Below are 27141 nucleotides of genomic sequence, written 5' to 3' on the forward strand. Positions count from 1 at the left end.
GCACATTTCGTTCAAAAGACATTTGGTCCGGTAACGCTTGGGGGTCCGGGGTTTGTTTCTATTAGAAGAGTAAAAAAGTGATGCCTATAACATTATGACTCAGTAGCTTCTTATTTTTAAAGGAAATGTGAGATAGAGATTTATTCCGCAATTTTCATTTCGATAGAACAATTATATGCTGAGATATTGAGAAAAACGTAAACGCCTGAAAATCAAATGGTCGCCTTTTTTTGCTTTCATTAATAATTTTACAAAAATATAGTTGTAGCTTCGCAGAAATACAGTTGTAGGTTCGTTCGTTAAGGAATTCACCTCGTCCTGAAATGATAAGCAACCCTTTGAAGAGCAAACTCCCTCTTCATTTGAGGACAACATTGCCTCAGCATGGTCATGTCAATCTTCTATTTGGTTTGAGTCTCTGTGATGGATATCTTAAATGTACTGTATTGTACCGAGAAAATTAATATGAAAGCCAAAGTATATACTGTATTTGCATGAAGAGTAACACTGAAATAAAAATACAAGAAAAGAGAACAATTCTGGTTTCTCATATAACTCACTAATTATGTAGAAACATCTGCCGAAGTTACACACTATGAATAATCTACGAATAGAAAGCAGACTTGTGGTTAACCTGAAAAGATACCTATATTCTACATGAAATGTTCCAACTTTCATTTTATATGTGTCAATCACTTATCACAATGTTGCAACCAAGAATGTGACTGTTTAAGAGTATTATTAACGCTAAAAAGAATATATTTCACACATGGTATTTTTCTATTATCACTAGTCAGTATTTCTTCAAAGACACTTGACATATTATTTTTTTACTTTTCTAACACAAGGGTTTGAATACCTAATATTTAACGTATTCAAATTTAAACTCCATTAGCTTTAGTTACCGATACTTATTTTAAAACTATTTCATTTACAACATGAAAATTTTAGATGTCACGTTAGCAGTTATTGCAGCAACATACTTCACACACCAACCTTTTCCTCATTCCTGTTGTTCGGCCATTTTGTTTTCAGACGTTTGCGTTTTTCTGAATATCTCAGCATATACTTGTTCTATCGAAATGAAAATTGCGGAATAAATCTCTATTTCAAATTTCCTTTAAAAATAAGAAGCTACTGAGTCATAATGTTATAGGCATGACATTTTTACTCTTCTAATAGAAACAAACTCCGTACCCTTAAGTGTTACCGGACCCCAATGTCCTTTGGACGAAGTGTGCTTTGAACTAAATATCCTTGGACGAAATGTCACTTACACCAATTGTCTTTTGGACCAAATGTCTTTGGACGAAATATCCTTTGGCCAATTGTCTTTTGGACGAAATGTTATTTGGACCAAATGTCTTTGGACGAAATATCCTTTGGACCAATTGTCTTTTGGACGAAATGTCATTTGGACCAATTGTCTTTTGGACGAAATGTCTTTTGGACCAATTGTCTTTTGAACGAAATGTCATTTGGACCAATTGTCTTTTGGACGAAATGTCCATTGGACGAATTGTAATTTGGACAAAATATTTTTGGACGAAAAGGGTGGTCACCTATTTGACAGTTTTTTTGTGTTGTGTTTCACATTTTATTTAAATATTGATCTATATTTAAGGAAATAAGTTTTGAGAAGAAACATACGCAGAACACCATAATGCCGAATTTGTGCATTTGGTTTAGCAGTTACGGTAAGGAAGTTGATTGTTTCTATCGTTGTAGTTCGAGAAGCAGAACTTGCTATGAGGTGTAGTAAGGGTGGAAAATTAATTATATGTACTGAAAAGTTGCCCTGTTGGCATGTACTTCCTATATCCCAGACATTTCATAATTATGTCGAACGATAGACAGAATGTTACTTCATACCTTAAGGTTAGTTCCTCAACCGTTTATCGAGATATATATATGTTTTTATGGAGCTGCGTTTACCAAAACTTCCGTATATCTTTACCTTGTTCGTCCCTCTGGGAGACAAATATCTCAAGAACTACTTGATCAGTCTCACTAAATTGAATCAGAGTCTAGAGGGTCGAAAGTTACGAATCGAGTTCATTTTTCTAGCCGATATTCAAGCCGGAAGTTCTAGAAATTAATCATTTGTATTTTTAACATTGATGGCTATAGAGCAAAAATGGGAATAGATACGAGTAGATAAATGCGGTTTTCTGCAACTGGTTAGGCGTTCCAACAATACACTACGTACCTATTCTTAACCCTCTACTAAAAATAGAAATGGTAGAAATCCATTACTGTTTCCGGTTTCAGTATTGATTTACATACAGCAAAAACAATAACAAATAAGGATAAACTTTTGTTTTGTAATCAATTTATTAGCGTTCTAAGAATAGATACTGTCTTCTCTCTTAACCTATTGAAACCGGAAGAGGCATAAATCAATCACTTCCGTTTCAACGTAGAACGCCATTGATTAAAAAGACTGTAATATATAGCGAGAAGTAGTTTTCTGTAATTAATTAAGCGTCCCAAGAATATATTGCACTTTCACTCAATACCTTTACTAAAAGCGGAAGTTGTAGAAATCCATTAAGACTTGCGGTTTTAATATTGATATACTTAGAATGAGAAAAAAAAAACACTAAGAGATAGCAAAACGATTTTATGGAAAAGAAAATGAAATGAAATCTTTGAGTTTTACGTCCCACGATTATGCCGGTGAGGCTAAAGGAGACTGCGAAGATGAGAAATGAATGAAATGGTGGAATGAAGATAGTGGGAGGAAACGGGAGAACCCCGAGAAAACCCACGCACACGGTGTTTGTCCACCACAAAGTTCACTTGGCGGGAGCATTTATGGAAAAGATTTAACATGGTAAGGATAGGTATAATATTCCTTCTCAAATTCCCTATTCAAACCGGAATTGGTAAATTGTTTTGAAGTTTTTACAGATTGAAAAGGATAACAGATAGCGATAAGTGGATTTCTGTAATCAATTAAGCGTCCTAACAATACATACAATCAGTAAATAAATAACGAAGATTAACACCTTCGGCATTATCCCTGTCAATTCTCATGCTAGCTGACATGTCCAGTTTTGCATAAATTGAGGCTAAAATATCATCCGGACTGTCAGCAATCAGCTTGACGATCACACACACACACACACACACACACACACACAAAAAAAAAAATTCAGCATTAGAATTGGTGATTTTGGATACGTTATTTATACTCCAACCCCCCCCCCCGTTCTCTCTCTCTCTCGGTGACGATGGTGACGGACCTTAATGACGTCGAGATTGTCACTATTCATCTCACCGATCCAGGAAACTATGGAGTTGTCACTCATATCCGTCTGAAGCTCCCTCGTACTTATATGGTAGTGTATGCGCCTTTGGGGCGAGAGAGAGTTTCGATTCCCGATAGCAGATCATGTGCTTAGAATCGCGTGAAAAGCTGTAGGTCCACTACATGTGGCCTTGTTGTTGGAAAGAAACGCTAAACTTCAGTCTACCACCAATTATATCCGTTGTCCCGGATATTTATCATCTCATTTTATGCCTGCATTTCACCCCATAAACCCGACCTTCCGAGTCGAAAAAAACGGCTTTGTATATAATTAGATCTGGTAAAGGTCCATCCGTGTATAAAACCTAGTGGTTCCAGGTCTATTCGTTTCTACGTGAAAATTTGATCACAGGCACATACATTATTTTATGTATAAGTATACATTAAACGAACGTTTAGTAGATCAGAAGAAATAGCTTAAATGTGTGACGAGGTATTGTTAATTAATTGCGTAATGTTAATTCTATTATTTAGGCAATATGAGACGAGAATTACTGTTTAAATTGGAATCTTAACCTGATTTGTTTGAACTTCAGTATCCTTTTTTAGCACCAAAGCTACATGAGATGTAGAATCTGAACGCCTGTGACTCGAGCCATATGATCTCAGTAGTACTCCCCGGCGTATATTGCATCGAGTCAGCAAAAATTTTTGTGACGTCATAGGTCAAAGGTCAATGACCTTGGCCCGGGGTCAATGACCTAGGGGTACATAGGACCACCCCCTCTAAATTTTGGCAGGGGTACCATGGCCCACCCCCTAAATTTTGGCAGGGGTACATAGGACCACCCCCCTTAAATTTTGGAAATTGCCAAATCTAAAAATTTGGTATGGTAGCCTAGGACCATAGTATGTACCTCTATTAGTATTGGGTGTCTATGTCGTTCCCTTTCATGGGTAAAAAATTGCCAAAAATTCAAATTTCGGGGGTTTTTGACCTAATTTATCCTCTTGGATGAGGTGTTATTACCCTATATGGTTATATGGGTGTATACAGGGGTCCATTCCCTTTCATAAGACATGGGTATATTAATGTACCCCTTGAAAAATTTGGGAGGGGTACCTTGGCCCACCCCTTAAATTTTGGAAATTGTCCAATTTAAACATTTGGTATTATAGTATAGGACCCTAATATGTATTATGATAAATTTGGATGGTCCACCTCGTTCCCTTTTAGGGGTACCAAATTGCCAAAATATAAACGTAAGCAATACGTAGTACCACGTGTTTGGTTTTGACCTAATTTATCCCCTTTGATGAGGTGTTATTATCCTATATAGTTATATGGTCATGTATAGGGGTCCATTACCTATCATAAGACATGGGTATATTAATGCACCCCTTGAAAAATTTGGGAGGGGTACCTTGGCCCACCCCTTCAATTTTGGAAATTGCCAAATCTAAAAATTTGGTGTGGTAGCCTAGGACCATAGTATGTACCTCTATCAGTATTGGGTGTCTATGTCGTTCCCTTTCATGGGTAAAAAATTGCCAAAAATTTAAATTTCGGGGTTTTTTGACCTAATTTATCCCCTTTGATGAGGTATTATTACCCTATATAGTTATATGGACGTATACAGGGGTCCATTACTTTTCATAACATATGGGTATATTAATGCACCCCTTGAAAAATTTGGGGGGGGTACCTTGGCCCACCCCTTAAATTTTGGAAATTGACCAATTTAAACATTGGGTATTATAGTACAGGACCCTAATATGTATCATGATAAATTTGGATGGTCCACATCGTTCCCTTTTAGGGGTACAAAAATTGCCAAAATATAAACGTTGTACCACGTGTTTGTTTTTTTGGTCCATTTTATCCCCTTTGATGAGATTCTATGATTACAGGGGTTCATTTCTTATCATAAGACATGGGCACCCTTCTTAAATTTTGGCAATGGGGGTCCACTGAAATTGTCCAATTGAAGCATAGTACAGGACCTCAATATGTTTCGGTGGTCCTATTACCAAATTTGTTTAGTACAACCACGTGTTCGGTTACTGACTCAATTAAGGTTATAAGGTATGGATGGGTATCTCCTTTCAATTTGGTAGGACCCTTCGGTGTAGTACAGTCACGTGATCGATGATTTGGTTTTAATGCGCGACGAGGTCCCTGGTCAATGTTCTCTAGGAATTAGGTGGAAACTTTGCACAGGGTTCTCGTCTTATATCGCACAGTTCTTTAGGAGAATCTGATAACGTTGTATATGGAATGGACAATAAAAACACATAAATAAGTATAAATTATTTTATTCATTTTTCTGGTTTCTTCTTTTTCTTTCTTATTGACAATGTTTGTATATTGAGCTGGGTTTCTTCATTAGACTGCCTCCTCTTCTTAATTGCGATGATTTGTTTCCATGTTTTGCAGCATAGCACCCGTTTGCAAAGCTTCGTATTGTGAATTCTGTAAAAAAGAACGAGGAAAAAGATGATTAGTATAGAAATAGATGATGATAAAACAAATACACTTACAATGATAAATATGATAAAATTACCTGGAAGGTATATTGCAACAGTCTACGATCATTAACCGTGGGTACTGTTGTGAACAAATATTGAATTTCACGCAGAGATTTTCCTTGGGCTTTACAGCACAAATAAAAATAAGCATAATAGCCACATACGGATGAACCAAGACTTTGCATTTGGCTATTATTATATTTATAGTATATACAATGAAGTTTTAAGAATGCAACATGTTGTGGTACATAAGGAGGAAGGCCATAGCTGTCAAAATATTCTCCAACACCGCGATGATCAATATAAATTGCAATCCAATGACTTCCTAGTTTTGTGGGTGGATCTGTATTTACAATCATTGCCAGAGGAAGAGAAATCCGTGAGGGCAACTCATCGCTTGCAAATACCCCGGTAAAATGATTTCTGAATAATGGACTACCGTGTAAAGCACTAGCTAATTGTAATGTATTCAACATCGTGAATGGAAATGATACATAACGTATACGTACCTTGTAATTTAAAAGTCCAGGATAATGTTGCGCTGGTGGTCTATCTCTAGGAGTGAGGAAAACTCTCCATACACAATACAGTTTGCAGGTGCTGCTAATTTCTCTTGGAAATGAACTTCCAATCGGATGGCTCCATGTCGTTGTAAATTCCAATAGTGACAATCTCCAGCAGAAGAATCGGGAGTTAGGTCAAATACAAACAGTGTATATCCATTCTTGTAGTCGGCTCTTGAAATTGTATTTCCAGTATTGGTAAAATGTATGCCAGAGCCTGAGAACAATGTGTGGTACGATGAAATGTAGAGATTTTCTTCAAAGTTGGGTTGCAATGGTTTTGGAGGTACAGCTTTTCCATCCACGTACAATGTAAAGAAATTAATGTTTAGATGTTGAAATTCAAATGGATTGGTGGTAATAGTTCCACTGGATGCTTCATTCGATGTAAATCCTACAATAATACGATTTGGCAATGTTCCCATAAACAGGTTATCAATAGTTTTGGATTGTATATCCTTCGGGATGGTAAATGATTTCATTTGAACCCTTGTCAGAGGATACTTTGCCGGTGTAGATTGTAAAATTTTATTGTGTGCCAATTTGACACTAGGGCTGATGCTGACTTTTTTCACCTGCAACGATGCATCTAGAATATTGATTTTTGCACTGACACCACTTTCACCGGCCATGAGACAAAAGTTTGGTTTTGCAGGAATAAGTTTCACACGTAATTCCACTCCATGAATTAAAAATTTATCTTGATTAAAAATGTCACAATGAAGATGTCCAATCATATCGAATTTCATACTTTGTTTTGTCAGTTCATAGCGTTGTTGAAATCCTTTGTTCTCACTTGTGGTTGCGTTCATATGACCAGCCGTATCTTGAAACCACATTGCTGTTTGTAAATGTGTATTTTTAGCTCCATCACTATAATTGAGTAGTTTTTCCATGTACGAACGATATGGATGATTATGTGACGGAAATGAAATCAGTTTATTGTTCAAGTAGATTTGTACTTCACTAAACATAGCATTTAGAAAATCATTGACAGGTGCAATTGCTTTATCCGTATTGATGAAGGAGGAACCATCTGGTTTCACAATTTGTGCTTGGATGTATAATAAGGTTTGTGGTAAATCAATATATTCATCACTGCTACCACTCACTACAAATTCTATTGGTGAATTTTCAGCTATTGAACTAATTGGTTTGTAGCCTATAATACGATTGTCCAGAACACTGGTTTGCGTGGGCAACGTTGAAAAAATGTCCAATTCACTTTTTACACATTCACAGGATTGATGATGTAAGAAAGCCATCGTTGAATTAATCAAAAATATCTGGTGACGATGCCAATGATCTCTTCTTCTTCTTATGTGATAATTTACGTCTCTTTGTAGGATTGATGGTGTTGTTGATCGTTGGAAGGTCAACCTCAAACTGAGAGCAGTCATCCCATTTTCGTTTATGATATCCACTTCCCAGCATAGTTTTCAACTTGTTTTTAGCTTTTTCTTGTAAATTCGATTTTGCCTCTTGCATACGTTGATGAAACGATTCTTCCAGCGGTTGATTCGAGATCACAACATCATTAATCATATTGGCACCTGATTTTAATAATTCTTTTCCCACAGTTTTAGCGCCTTGCTTCACAAGTGGTAACACTGAACGAAATAAGCCACCAAGGAAACTTCCAATGCCATGTCCTGCTTGATAGGGACTTCCCACATAGACGTTGCCGATACCGGATAACGCTTGTTTTTGGTAGTATTGCAAATACGGATCAGTCATGACGACGACGACGGAAATGTAGTTTTGTACACACCGTTCCAAAGGTGAATGGCATCCGATGACCTGTGCTATCCCTTATATCGATTTGTATTTGCTCAAAATTCATTTTTTCCACCGGAACATAATGTGCAGGATTAAAGATTTGTACTGCATGACTTCCAAAAGTATGATTCACAGGATCCATGTTGACAATTCGTAGCAAGGGTACCATTGTATCTCCAACAATGACAGATTCAATAATGTCACAATAGACGTACATTTGTGATGGTAAGCCTAATCGTACATCCGGTGTATATTGTCCCTTTTCCATATCTTTTAAATCACTTTTCGGGTCAAATCCAAGCATTAAACTAACACTTGGTGACAATTGTACAGAAGTATGGATTTCCTTTTTGGGATGTCTTATGAGGCATATATTATTAGTTGCGTCATGAGATATAAATAAATTGGTTTCTTTATGATGTATATTAATTGCATGAATAAGATCCCGTATATTGTTATAATAGCGTACAGGGATCGTTACAACCTTCCACGGTTCTTGATCATTACTACTTGATGATTTGTAATATATTTTATTGTTTTTACTGTTAATGTTCAGCAAAGAATGTGGATAATGAATCTCTACAATTGCCACATCCCATTTCTGGCGAAACTCGACACGTCGTTGTAATTTCGTAATATATGAAGTCAATGTATTTTCTGGAAAATAATCCATGGAACTATTACTGGGAAGTGTAACGTAAAAATCTTGATCAGGTTCCATTCTTCTTCTTTTTCAATGAAGTTGCAGGGATCCACGAATTGAATGAGGAAGGATATCCTTTCCACTGGACGAGATACTCCTTTCTGCGACCTTTTGTTCTTGTACGTAATATTTTATCGATGAGGAACGTCGAAGGGAGCGGTACTGGTTGTAATTCTTCTCTGTAGAAAACACCATCGATAAGTTGATGATTTAAATCCTCTAGTCGATACACTGGTGGGTTTCTTGGAACAATGGCTTTTACTCTGAATATTTCCCAAGTCCAGTTCTCGAGGTAACCCTTGTCAAAGATACGTTTTGTTTTACTTATACGAACAGTATCACCAACAGATAAATCCGTATCTTGTTTTGAACGTTGTAGCTTTTTGTCGTATAAGTTATGCCACACCTCCAGTAAATTGTCCTGAGAAACGTTTGCAGGTGCCATTTTAATACTGGAATGTCGACTTTCATTGTATGCTTTTACAAGTAAAGGCAATACTTTGATGTAATTGTATGTTTGATATTTGGTAAAGTATTTCCACATACGATGTTTCAATGTCTGATTAAATCTTTCTGCGATGCTGGCTTTAATATCTGGATCCTTTGTTGTAACATGTTGCACGTTGTGTTTTCTGAGAAACTTTTGTACTGTCTTGTTGGTAAATTCAGTTCCTTGATCACTACGTAGTACAATTGGTTTCCTCTCCTGGAAAATCATTTCAAATGCATTCACTATATCCTCGGCACTTTTTGATTTTAGTGGTACAGCCCACCCGTACCGACTAAACACATCAATCACTGTAAGAATATAGCGGTAATTGTCATTATAGTTTTGAAGTGATTGTAAATCATTTAAATCACATTCCCATTGATCATCAATATTGTTGACAAGATAAAAATCTCTACGGAAACGACGACGTACAGGACGATGTAACGTGTAGGTAGGTTGTTTGTTTAACCAAAGTTTTATTTTGGTTAGAGGTATAGATTTTCCTGTGGCTTGCCATAATTTCTTTGCAGTAGAAAACGATGCAGGATGTGCTGGATTGTAATAAATGGATTTCAACTTTTTGTTCATGGTTTGTACGTTGACCATTGTGGAATGATACGTTTTCTTTTTGGTCGGACTTCTAAAACATCATCATCGTCTTCTTCTTCTTCTTCTTCTCCGGAAGAAAATAATTCAGGTGCCGGTTTTGGTGGTGCAGATCCTTCAGATGCTGTTGTACTATTATGCTTGACAATATAGTTTAATCTTCGTGGATTACCAATCAATTCTTGCGGTGTGTTTGACGATGCAAGGTAGTTGCAAAACAATTCCCAGCCTTGAGGATTAGAATGTTTCCTCGGTCGAGTCACATCGCACATTAAATCTACAATATTGGATCCATGTAGTTTATTATCGTTGATGTACACTGTTCCTTTATGATCCCACGTAATTGCGTCATCTTGTTTTAAACGACGGAATAGTAGTTCGGCTTTCTTACGATACATTTGTGGTATTGCGGCTAAAATTTCTTGTTTCGTGCTATCGTCAACATTCGGGACGTCACCATCAGGTTTCATTGATGTAATTGTAAGTGGTATTGGTTCTTCTTGTTTACGTATCACATAAAGATATTTCTGTAATATTCTATTGTACTGATTCCATTTTTCTTCATCACTTGGATACGATGTATTCAATATGGATTGCATTTCACGATCAAGATTAGATTCTCGATTTTCACTCACACGGGATGATGATGCATGCATTCGTTGAAGCATTTCTGGTGGGACTAAAACCATCTTCTTGCTATGTTCCATGATGTTTATTGTTTAAACAAAATACTGGATAACACACTTCCTACAATAGGTGCAAGTAATGCAGGTAAGAATCCTCCTTGTTGTACGGCTAAATGTTTCTTCTTTTTATCCAATGATTTTGTATTGTCTACGAGATAGCGGAGCGTGTTCTTGTAACGCTTTAATCTTGACTTCTGCGCACTTGTCAGTGGAACATTGCCTTTTAAGACATTATAACAACATTCACAAATACTATGAATTAATGAAGCGTCTGCATTGGCAATAATAGCTTTACGCAATCTTGGTTTAGCTTTGTGCAGAGCACGTAGCAGATCAGCGTGTTTCACTGTAGGAGACATCGTGACAGACTAAGTCATTCTTTTCACATGCACAATAATTTAAACATGTTTTGTTGGTACGTAAACATAATGATGCAAATCGTCGGGAAAAATATTTGTACGAAATCGCATTTCATCGGGTGTATCTTGTTTAAGATCCAGCAGTAAATAGCCATGTGGATTTCTTGTTGCGTCTGCATAACTTTCTTGTAGAAACAGTGGATGCTCAGGCATGATTTGATAACTCATATGCTTGATTTGTGACTTGTCACGTGGATTTTTAAACAACACCAAATACGAACAATTTAAACTCATATTTCTATTTGCTTTACTTTGATGAAATACATTTTGTGTTATAAAAATCACACTAATATTTCGATGATGTGATCCTTTTGTGAACATATCAACAATATCACTATTCACTTCTCGCATATGGTCATCAATAATAATCAAATGTGGTCCATCTTGAGGCTGAAAATCTTTCATTCGTGGAAGTCCTTCGTGAAATTCTACTGGAACTGGCATTGTTGCATACACGTCTTGCCATTCTGCATAATACCAGTATATCTTACGAAATTTTGCATTGATCATGGTTGGGAGATGTGACAGTAATCGCTTCACAAAATACGTTTTTCCACACCCACTAGGCCCTGCGAGAATACAGGTAAATGGATGTTTCCACTGTGTATCCATGATGAACACTAACACCTTGTTTCAAAAATGATGCGTATTTAAAGCGAGTACAACAATTCTTGCACTCACTGGTGTGAAAAGGAAAAATCCGTTCATGTGTTTATCGAATAGTTGAAAACCGTTTATTTGTTAATCGAATAGTTGAAAACCGTTTATTTGTTAATCGAATAGTTAAAAACCGGATAAAGTTTAACGGTTAACCGTGAAAGCTGATCACTGTTTGATTTAAATTCTATTTGAAAATTTTTCGTTTCAAATTTGTTTTGAAATTTTTGTTTCAAAAATTTTGTTTAAAATTTTTTTTTGTTTCAAAATTTTTGTTTCAAATTTTGTTTAAAAATTTTTTCGTTTCAAAATTTTTTTGTTTGTAAATTTATTGTTTCAAAATTTTTTGTTTGAAAATTTTTCGTTTCAAATTTTTTTGTTGAAAATTTTTGTTTCGAAATTTTTGTTTTAAATTTTTCGTTTCAAATTTTTGTTTTGAAAAATTTTTAGTTTCAAGATTTTTGTTTAAAAGTTTTCGTTTCAGTTTTTGTTTTGATTTTTTTTTAGTTTGAAAAGTTGAAAAAAAAAGTTTTAAATGCCAAGAATCTTGTTCAAAGTTTCCAGCTAATTCCTAGAGAACATTGACCAGGGACCTCGTCGCGCATCAAAACCAAATCATTGATCACGTGACTGTACTACAACCGAAGGGTCCTACCAAATTGAAAGGGGATACCCATCCATACCTTATAACCTTAATTGAGTCAGTAACCGAACACGTGGTTGTACTAAACAAATTTGGTAATAGGACCACCGAAACATATTGAGGTCCTGTACTATGCTTCAATTGGACAATTTCAGTGGACCCCCATTGCCAAAATTTAAGAAGGGTGCCCATGTCTTATGATAAGAAATGAACCCCTGTAATCATAGAATCTCATCAAAGGGGATAAAATGGACCAAAAAAATAAACACGTGGTACAACGTTTATATTTTGGCAATTTTTGCACCCCTAAAAGGGAACGATGTGGACCATCCAAATTTATCATGATACATATTAGGGTCCTGTACTATAATACCCAATGTTTAAATTGGTCAATTTCCAAAATTTAAGGGGTGGGCCAAGGTACCCCCCCCAAATTTTTCAAGGGGTGCATTAATATACCCATATGTTATGAAAAGTAATGGACCCCTGTATACGTCCATATAACTATATAGGGTAATAATACCTCATCAAAGGGGATAAATTAGGTCAAAAAACCCCGAAATTTAAATTTTTGGCAATTTTTTACCCATGAAAGGGAACGACATAGACACCCAATACTGATAGAGGTACATACTATGGTCCTAGGCTACCACACCAAATTTTTAGATTTGGCAATTTCCAAAATTGAAGGGGTGGGCCAAGGTACCCCTCCCAAATTTTTCAAGGGGTGCATTAATATACCCATGTCTTATGATAGGTAATGGACCCCTATACATGACCATATAACTATATAGGATAATAACACCTCATCAAAGGGGATAAATTAGGTCAAAACCAAACACGTGGTACTACGTATTGCTTACGTTTATATTTTGGCAATTTGGTACCCCTAAAAGGGAACGAGGTGGACCATCCAAATTTATCATAATACATATTAGGGTCCTATACTATAATACCAAATGTTTAAATTGGACAATTTCCAAAATTTAAGGGGTGGGCCAAGGTACCCCTCCCAAATTTTTCAAGGGGTGCATTAATATACCCATGTCTTATGATAGGTAATGGACCCCTATACATGACCATATAACTATATAGGATAATAACACCTCATCAAAGGGGATAAATTAGGTCAAAACCAAACACGTGGTACTACGTATTGCTTACGTTTATATTTTGGCAATTTGGTACCCCTAAAAGGGAACGAGGTGGACCATCCAAATTTATCATAATACATATTAGGGTCCTATACTATAATACCAAATGTTTAAATTGGACAATTTCCAAAATTTAAGGGGTGGGCCAAGGTACCCCTCCCAAATTTTTCAAGGGGTACATTAATATACCCATGTCTTATGAAAGGGAATGGACCCCTGTATACACCCATATAACCATATAGGGTAATAACACCTCATCCAAGAGGATAAATTAGGTCAAAAACCCCCGAAATTTGAATTTTTGGCAATTTTTTACCCATGAAAGGGAACGACATAGACACCCAATACTAATAGAGGTACATACTATGGTCCTAGGCTACCATACCAAATTTTTAGATTTGGCAATTTCCAAAATTTAAGGGGGGTGGTCCTATGTACCCTGCCAAAATTTAGGGGGTGGGCCATGGTACCCCTGCCAAAATTTAGAGGGGGTGGTCCTATGTACCCCTAGGTCATTGACCCCGGGCCAAGGTCATTGACCTTTGACCTATGACGTCACAAAAATTTTTGCTGACTCGACGCAATATACGCCGGGGAGTACTACTATCTCCCACCTGGAATCGGACGTCAGTCTTCTCCGCTGGAAGCGTGTATGCTAGCAGTATAGCCACAAGCGGGCTCCTGGTGAAACGAGACTACGCACGCAGAAAAACGAGACTACGCACGTGAAACGAGACTACGCACGTTTATAAAATAATATTGTATAAACATTAGGCACAATAATTTCAAAACACACTAACGCATCTAGTTCATTTTATCCTAACACTTGCTGCAAAATTAAATGTTGCGTTTTTGTGTTTGAAGATTCGCTATTTAAAACTATCGTGTTATCCATTGTTTATTATTAGTTAAATGGAAAATACTAATTTGTTTCTATTCTTGGGAATAATTGTTCTGAATATTCTTTTATTTTCCAGGTATTTAATTATACGAACTATGTATGTCGCACAATGTTAATTAGTTAATTATTTTTTTAACAGTGTCAAATAAACGGGATTCTTTCTGTATTTTTACGGGAGAGCAGACTTCAGTCGGTTTATCAATCTGAGTACATTTAGAAGTGTTTTTGCCTGGATAAAAGCAATGAAGAAAGCTTAGTGATTATTACTGTTCAGCCTGTTGACTTTGTTGACTTACGAAGCATTTGCATAATCTGCTGCAAATATATAGTGTGCAGTTACAGTCTGCGTATAAACTTTTTTTTTTTTTTTTTTTTGTGACTGTACAGTTAAATCTAATTTAGTTTTAAAAGAGGTAGTCTTCGATATTCGTAAGATTACCGATAGTTAACAAAACGTATAAAATATCATAAGAGGCAGCATGTTTTTCAGTTGTGATACCATAGAAGAACACAGATGTACTATGAAACAGTGATGATGAAAAGTTTGGACAGTTCACCGTGTAGTACTGATTTGGAATGTCATAAACCAATTCTAGGTTTTGCTGTTGGTAATACATATGTATACTTGTTTCTACTGTTTAGTTCATTGATTGAGGGATGTAGTTTGAACGTTCAGTGAAGAATTTTATTTCCAAAATAGTTGCCTTGTTGCTGAGTAAAATAGTGTATCTCCTTTTAAAAAGTATAGCACAATTGAGACATTTCACATATTGCATTCATTTGTTCTAAAAGAAATATCAACTTCATATCCCATATCTTCTACTTCCTCTGAATACTGTCCGTTTTGAAGCCCTCAATATAGAAAGAGACGTGATAGTACTTACATATACCAAAAACAGTGTGACAGTTTATGAAGTAATGTTGTTTATTTATTTATTATTCTTTTTTTTTAAGTTTTACTTACAAAATCAATGTCTTATCAGATTCATTTTTGTATTCTCATTGTGTTGACATAAATACTAATGATTCATTCCCTGTTGTTTTCTTTTGTCTTCTTCAGGTGAAGGAGGAGATTTTGTAGGTTGGCAAGGTAGGGAGTCGAACATTTCTATCTTCATATGAGTTTATTTTTTTAGTTCTTTTTTATGTGCCGCTTCTGTGTCCTTTGCCTGTTCACTGTTGTATGCGCTTTTGCTCGTCCTCAATGTTTCTCCCCTCACTGTTAGCACTATCTAGTGTGGGTCGTGACACTTCATCACAGGAGATGCTGACAGTAAACGTGTTGATTTTTATGCTTGCGTTTTAATTTACGTTCGTCAGAGGTTCACCTTGTTTCGTAACACAATGTCATGAAGTTGATGCTTTGTTGCTTCATGATACTGAGTTGACGTTTACTTGCTCCTGTGGTAAGTCTTCACGGTTCGCCCTCCACATTTCGGTTTTTATGGCGTTGGATCACGAGACAAGTGGAACTTCTTTTTTAAACGAGTTTCTGTTGCTGTTATCCTTTTTTCCTGATTCCTCTTACCCAGTTTTCTTGGTGTCTTCGTGCTCTCTGCTTTGCTTATCACCGTCCCGAAAAGTATGGTTTTGGTAACCCCATTCTGCATGGTACCCATGTGTTAATGTTTCACTGTGTGTCAAAATACCCCGTAACACAGCATATTGTACCGTCTTTCCTATGCACATAATTGGGTTTTCACCGTAGGGCACGATTAGAATAGTTTCCACAGTGTTCACAGTGTGCCCTCAATCCTTAACCTTATCTTCGTATTATGTTGTCTCATTGTCCTTGTAAATTCCCGCATACAAGTAATTGTTTGTGGACATGTTTGTAGTTCATATGCTGACCTGACTTATATGAAAGTCTGCCTAATGAAGACACAACAATAGAATTTGTCACACGACAGTTTGCTTCTTCGTGTAATAAACTGTTTTAAATTCCATTTGTGTGCACTAACCATTTCAGCTATTATGTAGTAAGTATTATACGTACTAGGACAAAGAAGAACTGAGAACGTGAACTCTGAATCCGTCAGTGAATTTTGTGTCTTAAAATAATGTAGATATTTAGTAGAACTGCATGTTTATACAAAATCTAATATTCAAATATCAAATACCGCTAGCTCTATTTTCCTTCATACATATAATATACCGGTACTAATTTCATATTTCGTAGCATTATTTGCATTGATTTCGTTCGTTAAATCACGTATTACGCTTGAACTACGAATATTGTGCAATTTCTAATCTATTAAGTATTTGGGAATGACGTCACATTATATACAAAAAATAAAACCATCAACCTATATTTTGGAGAAGAGAGGAAAAAAGTTCTCATTAACACGGATAGAAAACTTATTTACTTGTAAGCTGCAAAAAATGATAAAAAAGAAGTTTCTGAACGCGATTCGAGCAATTGTAGACAAATCAGTACAAGCTATGTTTAATGAACAAACTCCATGGCTCTGAATAAGTAGAGTAACAAATAAAACAGTTCTGACCAGAGCAGAATGAAATATATTAAAAACTATACTTACAATGTGTTACAGTTTCAAGGACCTAACGTCCTCTTCATCAGACACAAACACACACTGATCACATTTATGTTTTCTTGTTATAATATTTTTTAATACTAAGTGTGTTAGTAAGTGGTAATGGAAACAGTGATAAGTGACAGAATTTAAATATGATTGGATTATTAAATACAAAGTTATGTAATCATAAATCAAGTGTGAAATCTGGAAACAGTAGTAAACAAGAATTTTAGGAATGATCCAAAAATGCATCAAAAGATTGAGATCTTGGCAAATAATTAGTTTTGGATCAGGGGCCACAAAATTTTTGAACGGCATCTAAATTGGTTGTTTGATTTTTTTTTTTTATTTTTTTTTAACGGAACAAGCACACCATACTGAGTTTAAGTAATAGTTTGGGTTAGGATACACTATATGTAGTTTGCCAGATATAAGGCGTACAAGAAAATTTTTGATTGAAATATATCGAATCTTTTGATCCAAAAAGACAAGCTGGAGAGGAACATTCTAGTGCTTAATTGTTCATTGATATTTCGACTAAAGCAGTGGGACTAAATAGATTGTATATTATGACTGCAGAGAAACCTAGTGAAAGATAAATGAAAAAGACACGCAAGAGAGAAATGTATTCTAGCCACTATTTACTAATAGTTCGGTAAAAAAAAATAAAAAATAAAAAAGTGTTTAAGTATCGTGTATGATCATTGGAGAGAAACCAAATGTTAAAGTGAATGGGGCTAATTGTAGGAGAAAAATCTAATCAAATAAAACCCATTTGGCGTAAACTCAGACAGATGAGAAACCATGAATAAGACAACCATATGAGAAATTGAACAGGAAAATCACCACAGGCGAGAACCGAACAAGAAAATTCTAGAAAACTTAGAGCTTTCATTTAGAAATCGCATCGGTTAAATTATTTGCAGTTTTTTCAATATCAGCTCATTCTTACATTTTGTGCGTAAATTTGTATCTAAATGTATTATTAGGAAGAATGATTATGCAAATGAATGTCAAAAATAGCAATGTATAAATCATGATTGTTGGAGAAGGGTCCCCGATCTACTTCGGCGGCCCCGGGCCCCAGTTTGGCTTGCGCCGCCATTGTTAGGGAGAGATTGTATTTATCGCTTACAACTACTTCAAAAAATGGGGGAATTCTAGAACGTATGGGGAATTCCCGTTCCTAATATGTCGGAATAAAATATTGTCCTGATGTATTCCTCCACTTTCAGTTCGTGTAACAGCAGTAGTCATATGCTTTTGTAAAAACTGTTATGAGATTTATTCATTGTTTTTTCGCGAGCAGTTGTCTTGTGAGTTAGACATTTTCTTCTAAACAGAAACGTTATTATTAATTTTTCTACACGTATCTTATTATAACACTATAATTGCTTTTAAATTCGAGTTCCACTTATAATAGGTCCTCGAGTAGTCGTGTGGTTAAATGCTTACCTTTAATGGACGAGATCCCGAGTTCAATTGTCGATAAAGAATTAGCCTTCAGTATCCTGGTCTTATGACAGCTTAAATATGACTTAGTTTTGAAACTACGTATTCCTTAACAGTTTTATGTATTTATTTATTTTTATCATTCAAAGGAAAAAAGTATCAGGTTCAGCTAAAGGTGACATTGTTTTACATCAGTGGATGCTAGCAAATTGCAAATGTTACCTGACTCCGTTAACTGACAGACTTTTTTTTGCTTCCAGTGAAAAAGGTTTTAAAAAATGCTAACCTAAGGTTTGCTGGCATGTGGTAAATCTCGAAAGTAGCAAGAATGAGTAAAATGTTTTTAAAAAGTCAGAAGAAAATGCGTCGTGTACTAGACACAGAAGGCCTTATACAGAGTCATTTTGACGACCTGATTAGCTCATATTAAAGGCCTGACTACTGCAAGAAACAAAATGTTAGTCGAACTCTTTAGTATGACACTAATCGTGCGTCAGAACTACTCTGCATAAGGACCAGAATGTCGGAAGTACAAGAAAATTAAAGCAAGGTAGCTCTAAGTCGATGGGTCTTTACAAAATTCGGTTAATTGGTTTATACACCAACCGTATACTGTATGTGATCTAAGTGTTCATATTTTCCAGTGAGAAATATTTACACAATGAGTATTACAAGAAAAATAGCATCGGAGTTAAGCTTTAATAGCATAATTAATGCTTATCTTTTCTACTGTAACTGTTAGAAAACTACGTTCCTTTTTGTGACCACAAATAACCCGTTCTATTTTCATTTTTTTCTTTATAGTGCAAATTTTCATCATTATGCCAATACAGACTTGTTTTAGGAGGGGAGGATGTTGGGAAAATTTTAGTAAGAAAGTATTATCGGCTTTTAAATGTATTTTAAGAAATTAACGTAAATTTGTTTACGTTTCGACAGTAGGAAGAATTGAAGATGGAGTAACAACGACTTGTTTGACATGCCTGTACGAAATCGAGCACACACAAACAGTTAGCATTTCTTGCTTTGCAGTCGAAATTATTGGATTTTGGTCTCGTACTTGGCCATTCTTACTGATGTTCTTCCAGTATTTTTATGAGGGTATTATAACTTTATAGACCGTGGCTTAACTACTGAGATTTTCTTCCCTCCTCCCTTATGAACGTTCTCCTTGCTAAATGGGTCTATGGTTTTATCTGAAACTTTAGTCAATAAATATGCTACAGTGAAACCTCTCTAAAGCGGACAGCCGTGGGGAATCAAAAATTGTCCGCTATGGAGAGGTGTCCGTCTTAGAGAGGTTTCGATATTTTCTTACGTAAATTGGTAAACAAGGTGATATGTAATTACAAATTTGAAGGTAATTTACCAAACCATTCTATGACTGTGGGCATGTCGACATCTGCGGATTCTCCACAAATCACTTTGAAAGAAATTTTGTGTCAAATCCGAAACTTCTCTAACCACTCGTCCGAGACCTTGAAATCTGAAACATCCATTTTTGTTGCTACCTCCAAATTCTTAGCTTTTAGCATCGACCCTAACACATGATTTTTTTCATTCCGCATTCTACAAAACCATTCACTTGCACACCAACTTCGTTCAAAGCAATGATACACTATTTTCATTGTCACTTTCACACCACAACTTTATTAATTTGTCTTGGTTTTATATTATGTCAGGTGCTTGTGTTTTACTGATACAAAAAATTTCAGCTATCCTTCACACACCTCAGTATTCTTCGAAAATTCAATCAATTCGATTTTAACATTAGCGCTTCTCGTGGCATTTCAAAAGCTCACAACAACTTACACCTTAATGCTTATTCGATGCAGAATGACTTAAAAAGATTTCCTTATACAAATAGAGGCAGTAAGACAATATGCGTATATGCGGACAAAAAATACCAAACATGTATTCTGCTTGATTCCAGCGGAACAGTAGAATGACGTGTCATCCCAAATGGCAGGCAACTATCAATCACTTTTGATTCTAAAACAGGTTGGGTGGAAGTGGAATGCAAGCAAAGGATATGAGGTTGTTATTAAACTAAGACGCTTCATCTGAGTTTCTGAACAGCCAGTTGACGAGGAAGAATGTTATTACAATGCTTCCTTGGTGATACATGTATGCATTACTGAAAATGTACTTTTTCTGTACTTTTCAACTTGTTTCTAGAGAAAATGTCCGTAATATGGAGGTAAATAATACCTATAAGAGACAGAAAAGACTGTCCGTGTCCGTACTAGAGTGTGTCCGCTTTAGAGAGGTTTGTCAACATGGTTTTTCCTATTACAGTGTTTGGGGATTACAAAGTATGTCCGTTATGAGAGGTGTCCGCTTTACAGAGGTGTCTGTTAGTAGAGGTTTCACTGTATTTGCTATAAGTATAATGCAGTCAGGATTTTAAATAAATAAATAAATAAAATTAATACAATTTAAGATAGGTATACATTTTTCATCTACAGAGAATAACATAGGTTCTCATTGTTAGTAATTGTGAATGATTTGTTGAAATGTATTTATACACTAATAGATATACCTCAAACTAGATATACCTTACCTGCAGAGTACTAATACATTATTGAAATGCTTGCTCGTAGGAGCTGTTAAATTGCAACAGAAATTTTTAAGTTCTGTAAGGGTTTCTCGTATCATTTACATCCATTCACAATATGCACACACACACACACACACACACACACACACATATATATATATATATATATATATATATATATATATATATATATACTAGCATCAATTATCCGCTTCGCTGGGTTAAATGAAGAAAAATAGTAATGTGTTCCGTTAGTCAGTCACTTTTTACTATTACTAAAGCTCTCTCTCATATCGGTCATTTTCGATCATTTTCATATATTCCCCCTCCCTTTCCCATGTTGCGAGAAACGGTACCGGAAGGGTTAATGTTCATCTCAGCGACCCCGAAAACTATGGATTCGACATTGGTATTAGTCATTTCGATCATTTTTATATATACTCCCTCCCCTCCTCAAGTTGCGGGGCTGAATTTTGATTTAAACGGCTTCAGAACTGTCATTGTTCATCTCAGAGACTCGAAAACTATGGATTTGACACTAATATGGGATATTTTCGATCAGTTTTAAATCTATCTTTCCTTCCTCACCTTCAAGTTACAATGTCAAAGCGATATGACAAAAACCATCTCAGGTTTAAACTTAATCTAGGTTATAAATTTGATCGATATCGGTCGGTGGTTCAAGAGTTATTAAGTTTTCATTATTTTATATATCTCCCCCTCCTAATCCCACCCCTAAGCTCTACTGTCAAAGTGGAAAAAAAAATAGCTCAGACCCAAACTTCATCTGTGTTAAAATTTGATCGAGATTGATCGTTTGGTTCAAGAGTTATTAAGTTTAATTTATTTTTAACTCCTCCCTGCCCTCTCCCATAACTTCTATCGTCAAAGTGAATAGATAAACCATCCCAGGCCCAAACCTAATCTGAAACCATGTTGAAAATTTGATCGAGATCGGTCAGGTGGTTCAAGAGTGATGAAGTCACAAAGATAGTTCACTTTCATTTCTATTTTTAAATATATCTCCCCCTCCCCTACGTTGCATCGTCAAAGATAAATAACAAAAAATATCCCAGGTCCGAACGTCATCTTTGATCGAGATTGGTTGGGTGGTTCAAGAGTTAAGTTTTATTTATTTTTATATTTAAATATCTCCCTCCCGTCCCCCTTCTCTACATTCTACCCTCAAAGTGAATATATAACTTTCCAGGCCTGAGCCTTGTCTGTGTTGAAAATTTGATCAAGATTGGTCGTTTGTTTCAAGATTTAAGTTTTATTTATTGTTTATAACTCCCCCTCCCGTAAGTTCTACCGTCAAAGTGAATAGCTCAAAGATTCCCAGGCCAGAACTACTTCTACGTCAAAATTTTGATCGAGATCGGTCGGGCGGTTCAAAGATTGTCACATTCCATTTTATAATATAGACCTACTAGCTGAACCCGCGCTCTCTACACAGCACATCATTCAGATATAAACATGAATCTGCATGTCATTCCTCACATCATCTGTACATGTTCCTTAACAGACACAAGTGAAGGACGTCTTCATAAAAAATCGAGATAGGGTGATAGGCGAGATTTTCTCGATTATTCTTTCAATATCTTGCACCATTTGCAAGATTGAACCTACTTCCAGTTGAAGTTTCTAATTCATGTATGACCAGCGTTTCCTTTCTTCTTGCATGCAGTATGTAATAAACAAATACATTACATATACAATTAATTGATAATGTCAGTGATATATGGTGTTCATTGAGCAAAACACTACAAACAATGAAGATTCATATTAGGTTGTTCGTTTTTAATTATAATTTGGTCATCAAATACGCCTGAGAGATATACAACCCATATATGCAATGATGTGGTGTTGGAAAGTATAAATCGTAGGATATGTTTTTTTTTTAAATAAATTTCGGCACTTCCAGTGTACCCCTAAAAATGTAATAATAGCTGTTTTTTTATTGTTTTAGATATTAAATTAGAACTGGAATCTACACACAATTTGGAATCGACCAGTGAAAACGGCAGGTTTCAAGTACTTGTGGTTTTCTAGATCTCATTGTTGAAAGGATTGGGGACAGACATATAAACTTAGCATTTCTATATATATATGTAATATAGGGTGTTAATGAACTATACTGACAAACTGTAAGAGGTGATTCCTTACATCAAAATAAGAGAAATAGTTCATATGGACCTGTGGAGAAAAGTGCATAGTTTCAGAGCTAGGGCTGTCCAAAATCGCGAAAAACCCAAATTTCAAGAGGCCCTATTTTGAACTCTAGAAACTGTGGACGGTGGCCCTTATCAGCGTAAAGGAAGTCACGCATACGCAATCGAAAAATGCATATTTCATTAATGTTCAATGGTTGTACGGATTATTCCCTGCAGGGTGAAATTCCCAGACATGCCATCAACCAAATTTTGAGAAATGCTCTGACTTTATGATTGGTCCAAAGCAGGCAAACGATAAGCCTTGATAGCAGTGAACACGGAATCCTTTGGCACAGTGTCAGAAGTATTAAGGATCGTCAGCAGTACGGTCTCTCGTACTCGGGAAAACGCATACCCCAGTGTTTTCTTTCACGCTCATAAATGAAGAAAACGTGAAATATACCGTGACGAAATACATCACGTCACACGTTATTCCGAACACACACACACACAAAATAAAAGAAATGGAGCTGTCCGTTCCTAACACTTACGACTTCCCTCCGAAGCATTCAATGTCTACTGTTATCAAAGCTCACCTTCTGCCTACTTTGGACCCTCCTTGAAATCAGAATATATCTGAAAACTCTATTGAGATCATATCTGAGAATGACACCCTGTAGGGAATGCCCTGTACATCTATTGAAAATTGACGACATATGCACTTCTGGATTGTGTATGCGTTTCATCCTTTATACTAGTAAGGACCACCATCCACAGATTCTGGAATTCGAAATAGGGCCTGTTGAAGTTTGATTTTTTCGCGATTTTGGACAGCCCTAGCTCTGAAACTATGCACTTTCCGCCATAGGTACATACGAACATTTTGATGTGAGGAATCAGCTCGTACAGTTTGTCGTTATAGTTCATTAACACCCTGTAATATACATCTAATATGAAATGGAAAAGCTATTTGTTCGTAACGTAAGACGTGTATAAATATTAGAACATGAAGCAAAATATGCATGTTGTATTCCATCTGGATACCAGGTCGTATACATGTGAAACAGTAACACCTGGTTGTGACTAGTCATATAATTTATTTATGTATCATGATGCAATAATTCTGATATATGTACACTATAGCAAATGTCGCTTTGAACTACTGAAATAAATAGTGAAGATGCAAGAGTCTCTTCTGTTTACCTATCATTTTGCCAAAATTGTGCATAGATAAGAACAACGATGTAAACTAGAAACACCTGTAATTTGTGGTCAATATCCGACTGAATAGAAGAAAAAATTGATGAAGCTAGGTGATAGCTTCTTAGTAGAATTTGTCAATCGCGAATAGTGCATAGTGGTTCGAGCATCTTACTTAATTGGATGAATAATAATGCTTGTCCGGTGTGTCAGTTGAAAATACATGTAATACAAACTAATGGTAATAATGCCAAAATTAGTGGAATAGAGGAAACGTGGGTGTTGCAGAGAAAATGCACGCAAATTTCTATTTAAAAATATATAATGCATTAGCATAGTTTTATAAATCGTTACCTGGCAGCAATAGCAAAGTGATTCGTAATTGCCCCGAAATAAGATCGTACTTCAACTATTTAGACAATTGATACTTTATATCGACTGTTATGATGAGGTAGATTGCATTCATTACATTATAGGGAACCATAAGTATAACAAGTAAGCTAGGCAATTGATATGCACGAAACATAACCATTGTTCCGATTCAGTAAAGATAATCTCTTCATTCACAGTGATATTCCTGAAACACTTTGCGTTTCCAGAAGGTAAGGAATATTAATGTGAACTTTAATATATAAATTTCGAACATTAAATCGTTGCTAGTACAAAAGGCCAAAGTTTAACTCACCTAGAAATAATCAGATGTGTCACATATGTTGTTTCTGTGATAAAGGACCCATACACGGAAACATATGCATGAAGAAACCTTCCCACATGCTTGAAAAATGGTAAAACCACAGGCAGGTTGATCGTGTATGGCCTCGTTCATGCATATTGAAAGTTTTCAAAATCTTCTGTAAACATGCATGATAGTTTTGCCGTTCTTCATGCATGTTTACCGTGTATGTGCTCGTTCATGCAAGTTGGTTGTTTTATATTTAGATCCTCCAATCACGACAGCGGAAGAAATCACGTGACTTTCCTTCGATTCATTCTTCTAGTAAGTTGGACAGCAAGTTTTTACGTGTTGGGGCAAAATATTCTTCCAACATGCATGATGAAACAAATATTTCATGCATGTTGGTCATGTAAGTGTGTGCGTCTATGGCTCCCCTATAGAGGCGATATTAATTTTCATACCAGTAAACAATGAATTTATGTTCTTGCCAGACGGAAAGTATTGTGGCAAAATTTTAGGGCGTCCTAACTTTAAACTAGCTACTTGTTTAAAAATAGTGGCATAATTAGCGGATAAAATCTAAAGTTTTGGATCTGTAAATTTATATAATACAATATAGTTTCTGCGTCACGAAAATGTACGAAACTATGGAAGGAAAAAGCTTTCTTTCGCTTCGTAGCTAGAGTGTCCGCTGTTGCGCGCGTAGTTGCAGTTTCAAACTTTACAGAGAGTATGACGCTTTGCTTAAGATCTCTAGGTCTCGTTGTTCATAACCAAATATTCCATAAGAACTAAAGCAAAACTGCTAATCACTATGAGGAAAAAATGTAAAGATTTTACTTGTATAAAATGTATGTATATTCAGGAAAGATCTAATTTCGTAGGGTATGAAAAATTGCCGATCATTTTATTTATGTATTTACTTTCTGCACAATTTGGCGAATAATTCAAAACCACCTTTATTCTAGTTTGTTTGTGCTTAAATATCAAAAATATTATAGAAAGCATTAGAAAAATATCAAAATATTTGTTTTGAAAAATATAGTCAGTTGGGAAGATTTCAAGAAGTGTACTACTTGGATTAATATATCCAGCCAATACCACAATCTTATTTCCGAACCATGCACGTCACATTTCTTGGTAACATTTTTGTTATGCAAATCTGGGCAGTAAGCTCAAGTCATAAATATAATTTACTCACCATTTTATTTTTATATTTACAAGTCTCTGTAGTACATGCTGTAAATGAATTAGTATACACCCTTTTCTTTTTGTTCTTTGTTTTGAATGCTGCTTTTGTTAAATAACTAATGTTAATATTAAGACAAGTAAATTTAAACTGATCAGTACTGAAGTCAGGAGTCGATAACGCGGATAGGTCACTTTTGCATAATATGTAATTTTATTGAAAATTACCATTGTCATCTCTTGTAGGATTTATTTTTATCCATGGAACTAATTGTCCTGCATTTTTACTTATGTCCTTTTTTTGAATATCATATGTGGTTATTTTGGACCATGCTGTTGAAGATTGGTTTCTCTGGTAGCATTAGATACATTAACTTCCGTAGCAAAATAATCAAAGACATTCAGAATAGCCGTTTCCTCTTATCAAAGTTTCGTGTTACGCAGTTTTAAATTTCTTTTTGTAATTCTTCTGATGTGCCTGTTTATACAATCTACCTAGCTGCAATCCTTAGAAGTAAAATGAGCCTAACTACTAGGAAAAATGCATCCATCGTTGTTTTTGCCATAACTTAGTGAGTAACGTTGAACGTTAAATCATTTTATTTATTTATTTAATTATGCAACATCGACTTTCAAACTTTGATTCTGTAATAACAAATTTTATTATCATATCTTTAGTTAGTGATGCTAGATATCATTTAGTAGAACATGTTTAAAATAATACATTTCTACTGTGATACTTTCAATTTCGAATGACATAGTCGAATATCGTGATACAAGTATACTCATAGACTCAGTTATGATTATTCCCACTAACCAGTCATAGAGTCCCATTTTGTAATGATTTGCGTCAACGCAACATAAAATCTCCGTTTTACAGTTTATGATAATAGGCTTAGCAGTTATAATTGATTTTTTTGCATTATATGTGTTACTTTACGCTACGCATTTTTTTTTCGAAAACTGGTACGGAATGAAGCACATCATAATCT

At 35.5% G+C, this 27141-nt stretch overlaps 1 protein-coding gene across 14 annotated transcripts in view; it reads left to right on the forward strand.

Annotated features, from left to right (window-relative positions):
- Positions 1-27141, forward strand: part of Ssdp (Sequence-specific single-stranded DNA-binding protein) — a 690704-nt gene that overhangs the window by 584613 nt on the left and 78950 nt on the right. For 11 of the 14 annotated variants that reach the window (XM_081762329.1, XM_081762327.1, XM_081762335.1 and 8 more), the window contains one exon: positions 15444-15473. The exons of the other annotated variants lie outside the window; for them this stretch is intronic. In XM_081762329.1, coding sequence (XP_081618455.1) covers positions 15444-15473 — 30 coding nt within the window. The remainder of the gene's footprint in view (positions 1-15443; positions 15474-27141) is intronic. 14 annotated transcript variants of the gene reach the window in all.

This window comes from Thermobia domestica, chromosome 6, assembly GCF_964235325.1.
Source record: "Thermobia domestica chromosome 6, izTheDome1.hap1.1, whole genome shotgun sequence".
Lineage (NCBI taxonomy): Eukaryota > Metazoa > Arthropoda > Insecta > Zygentoma > Lepismatidae > Thermobia > Thermobia domestica.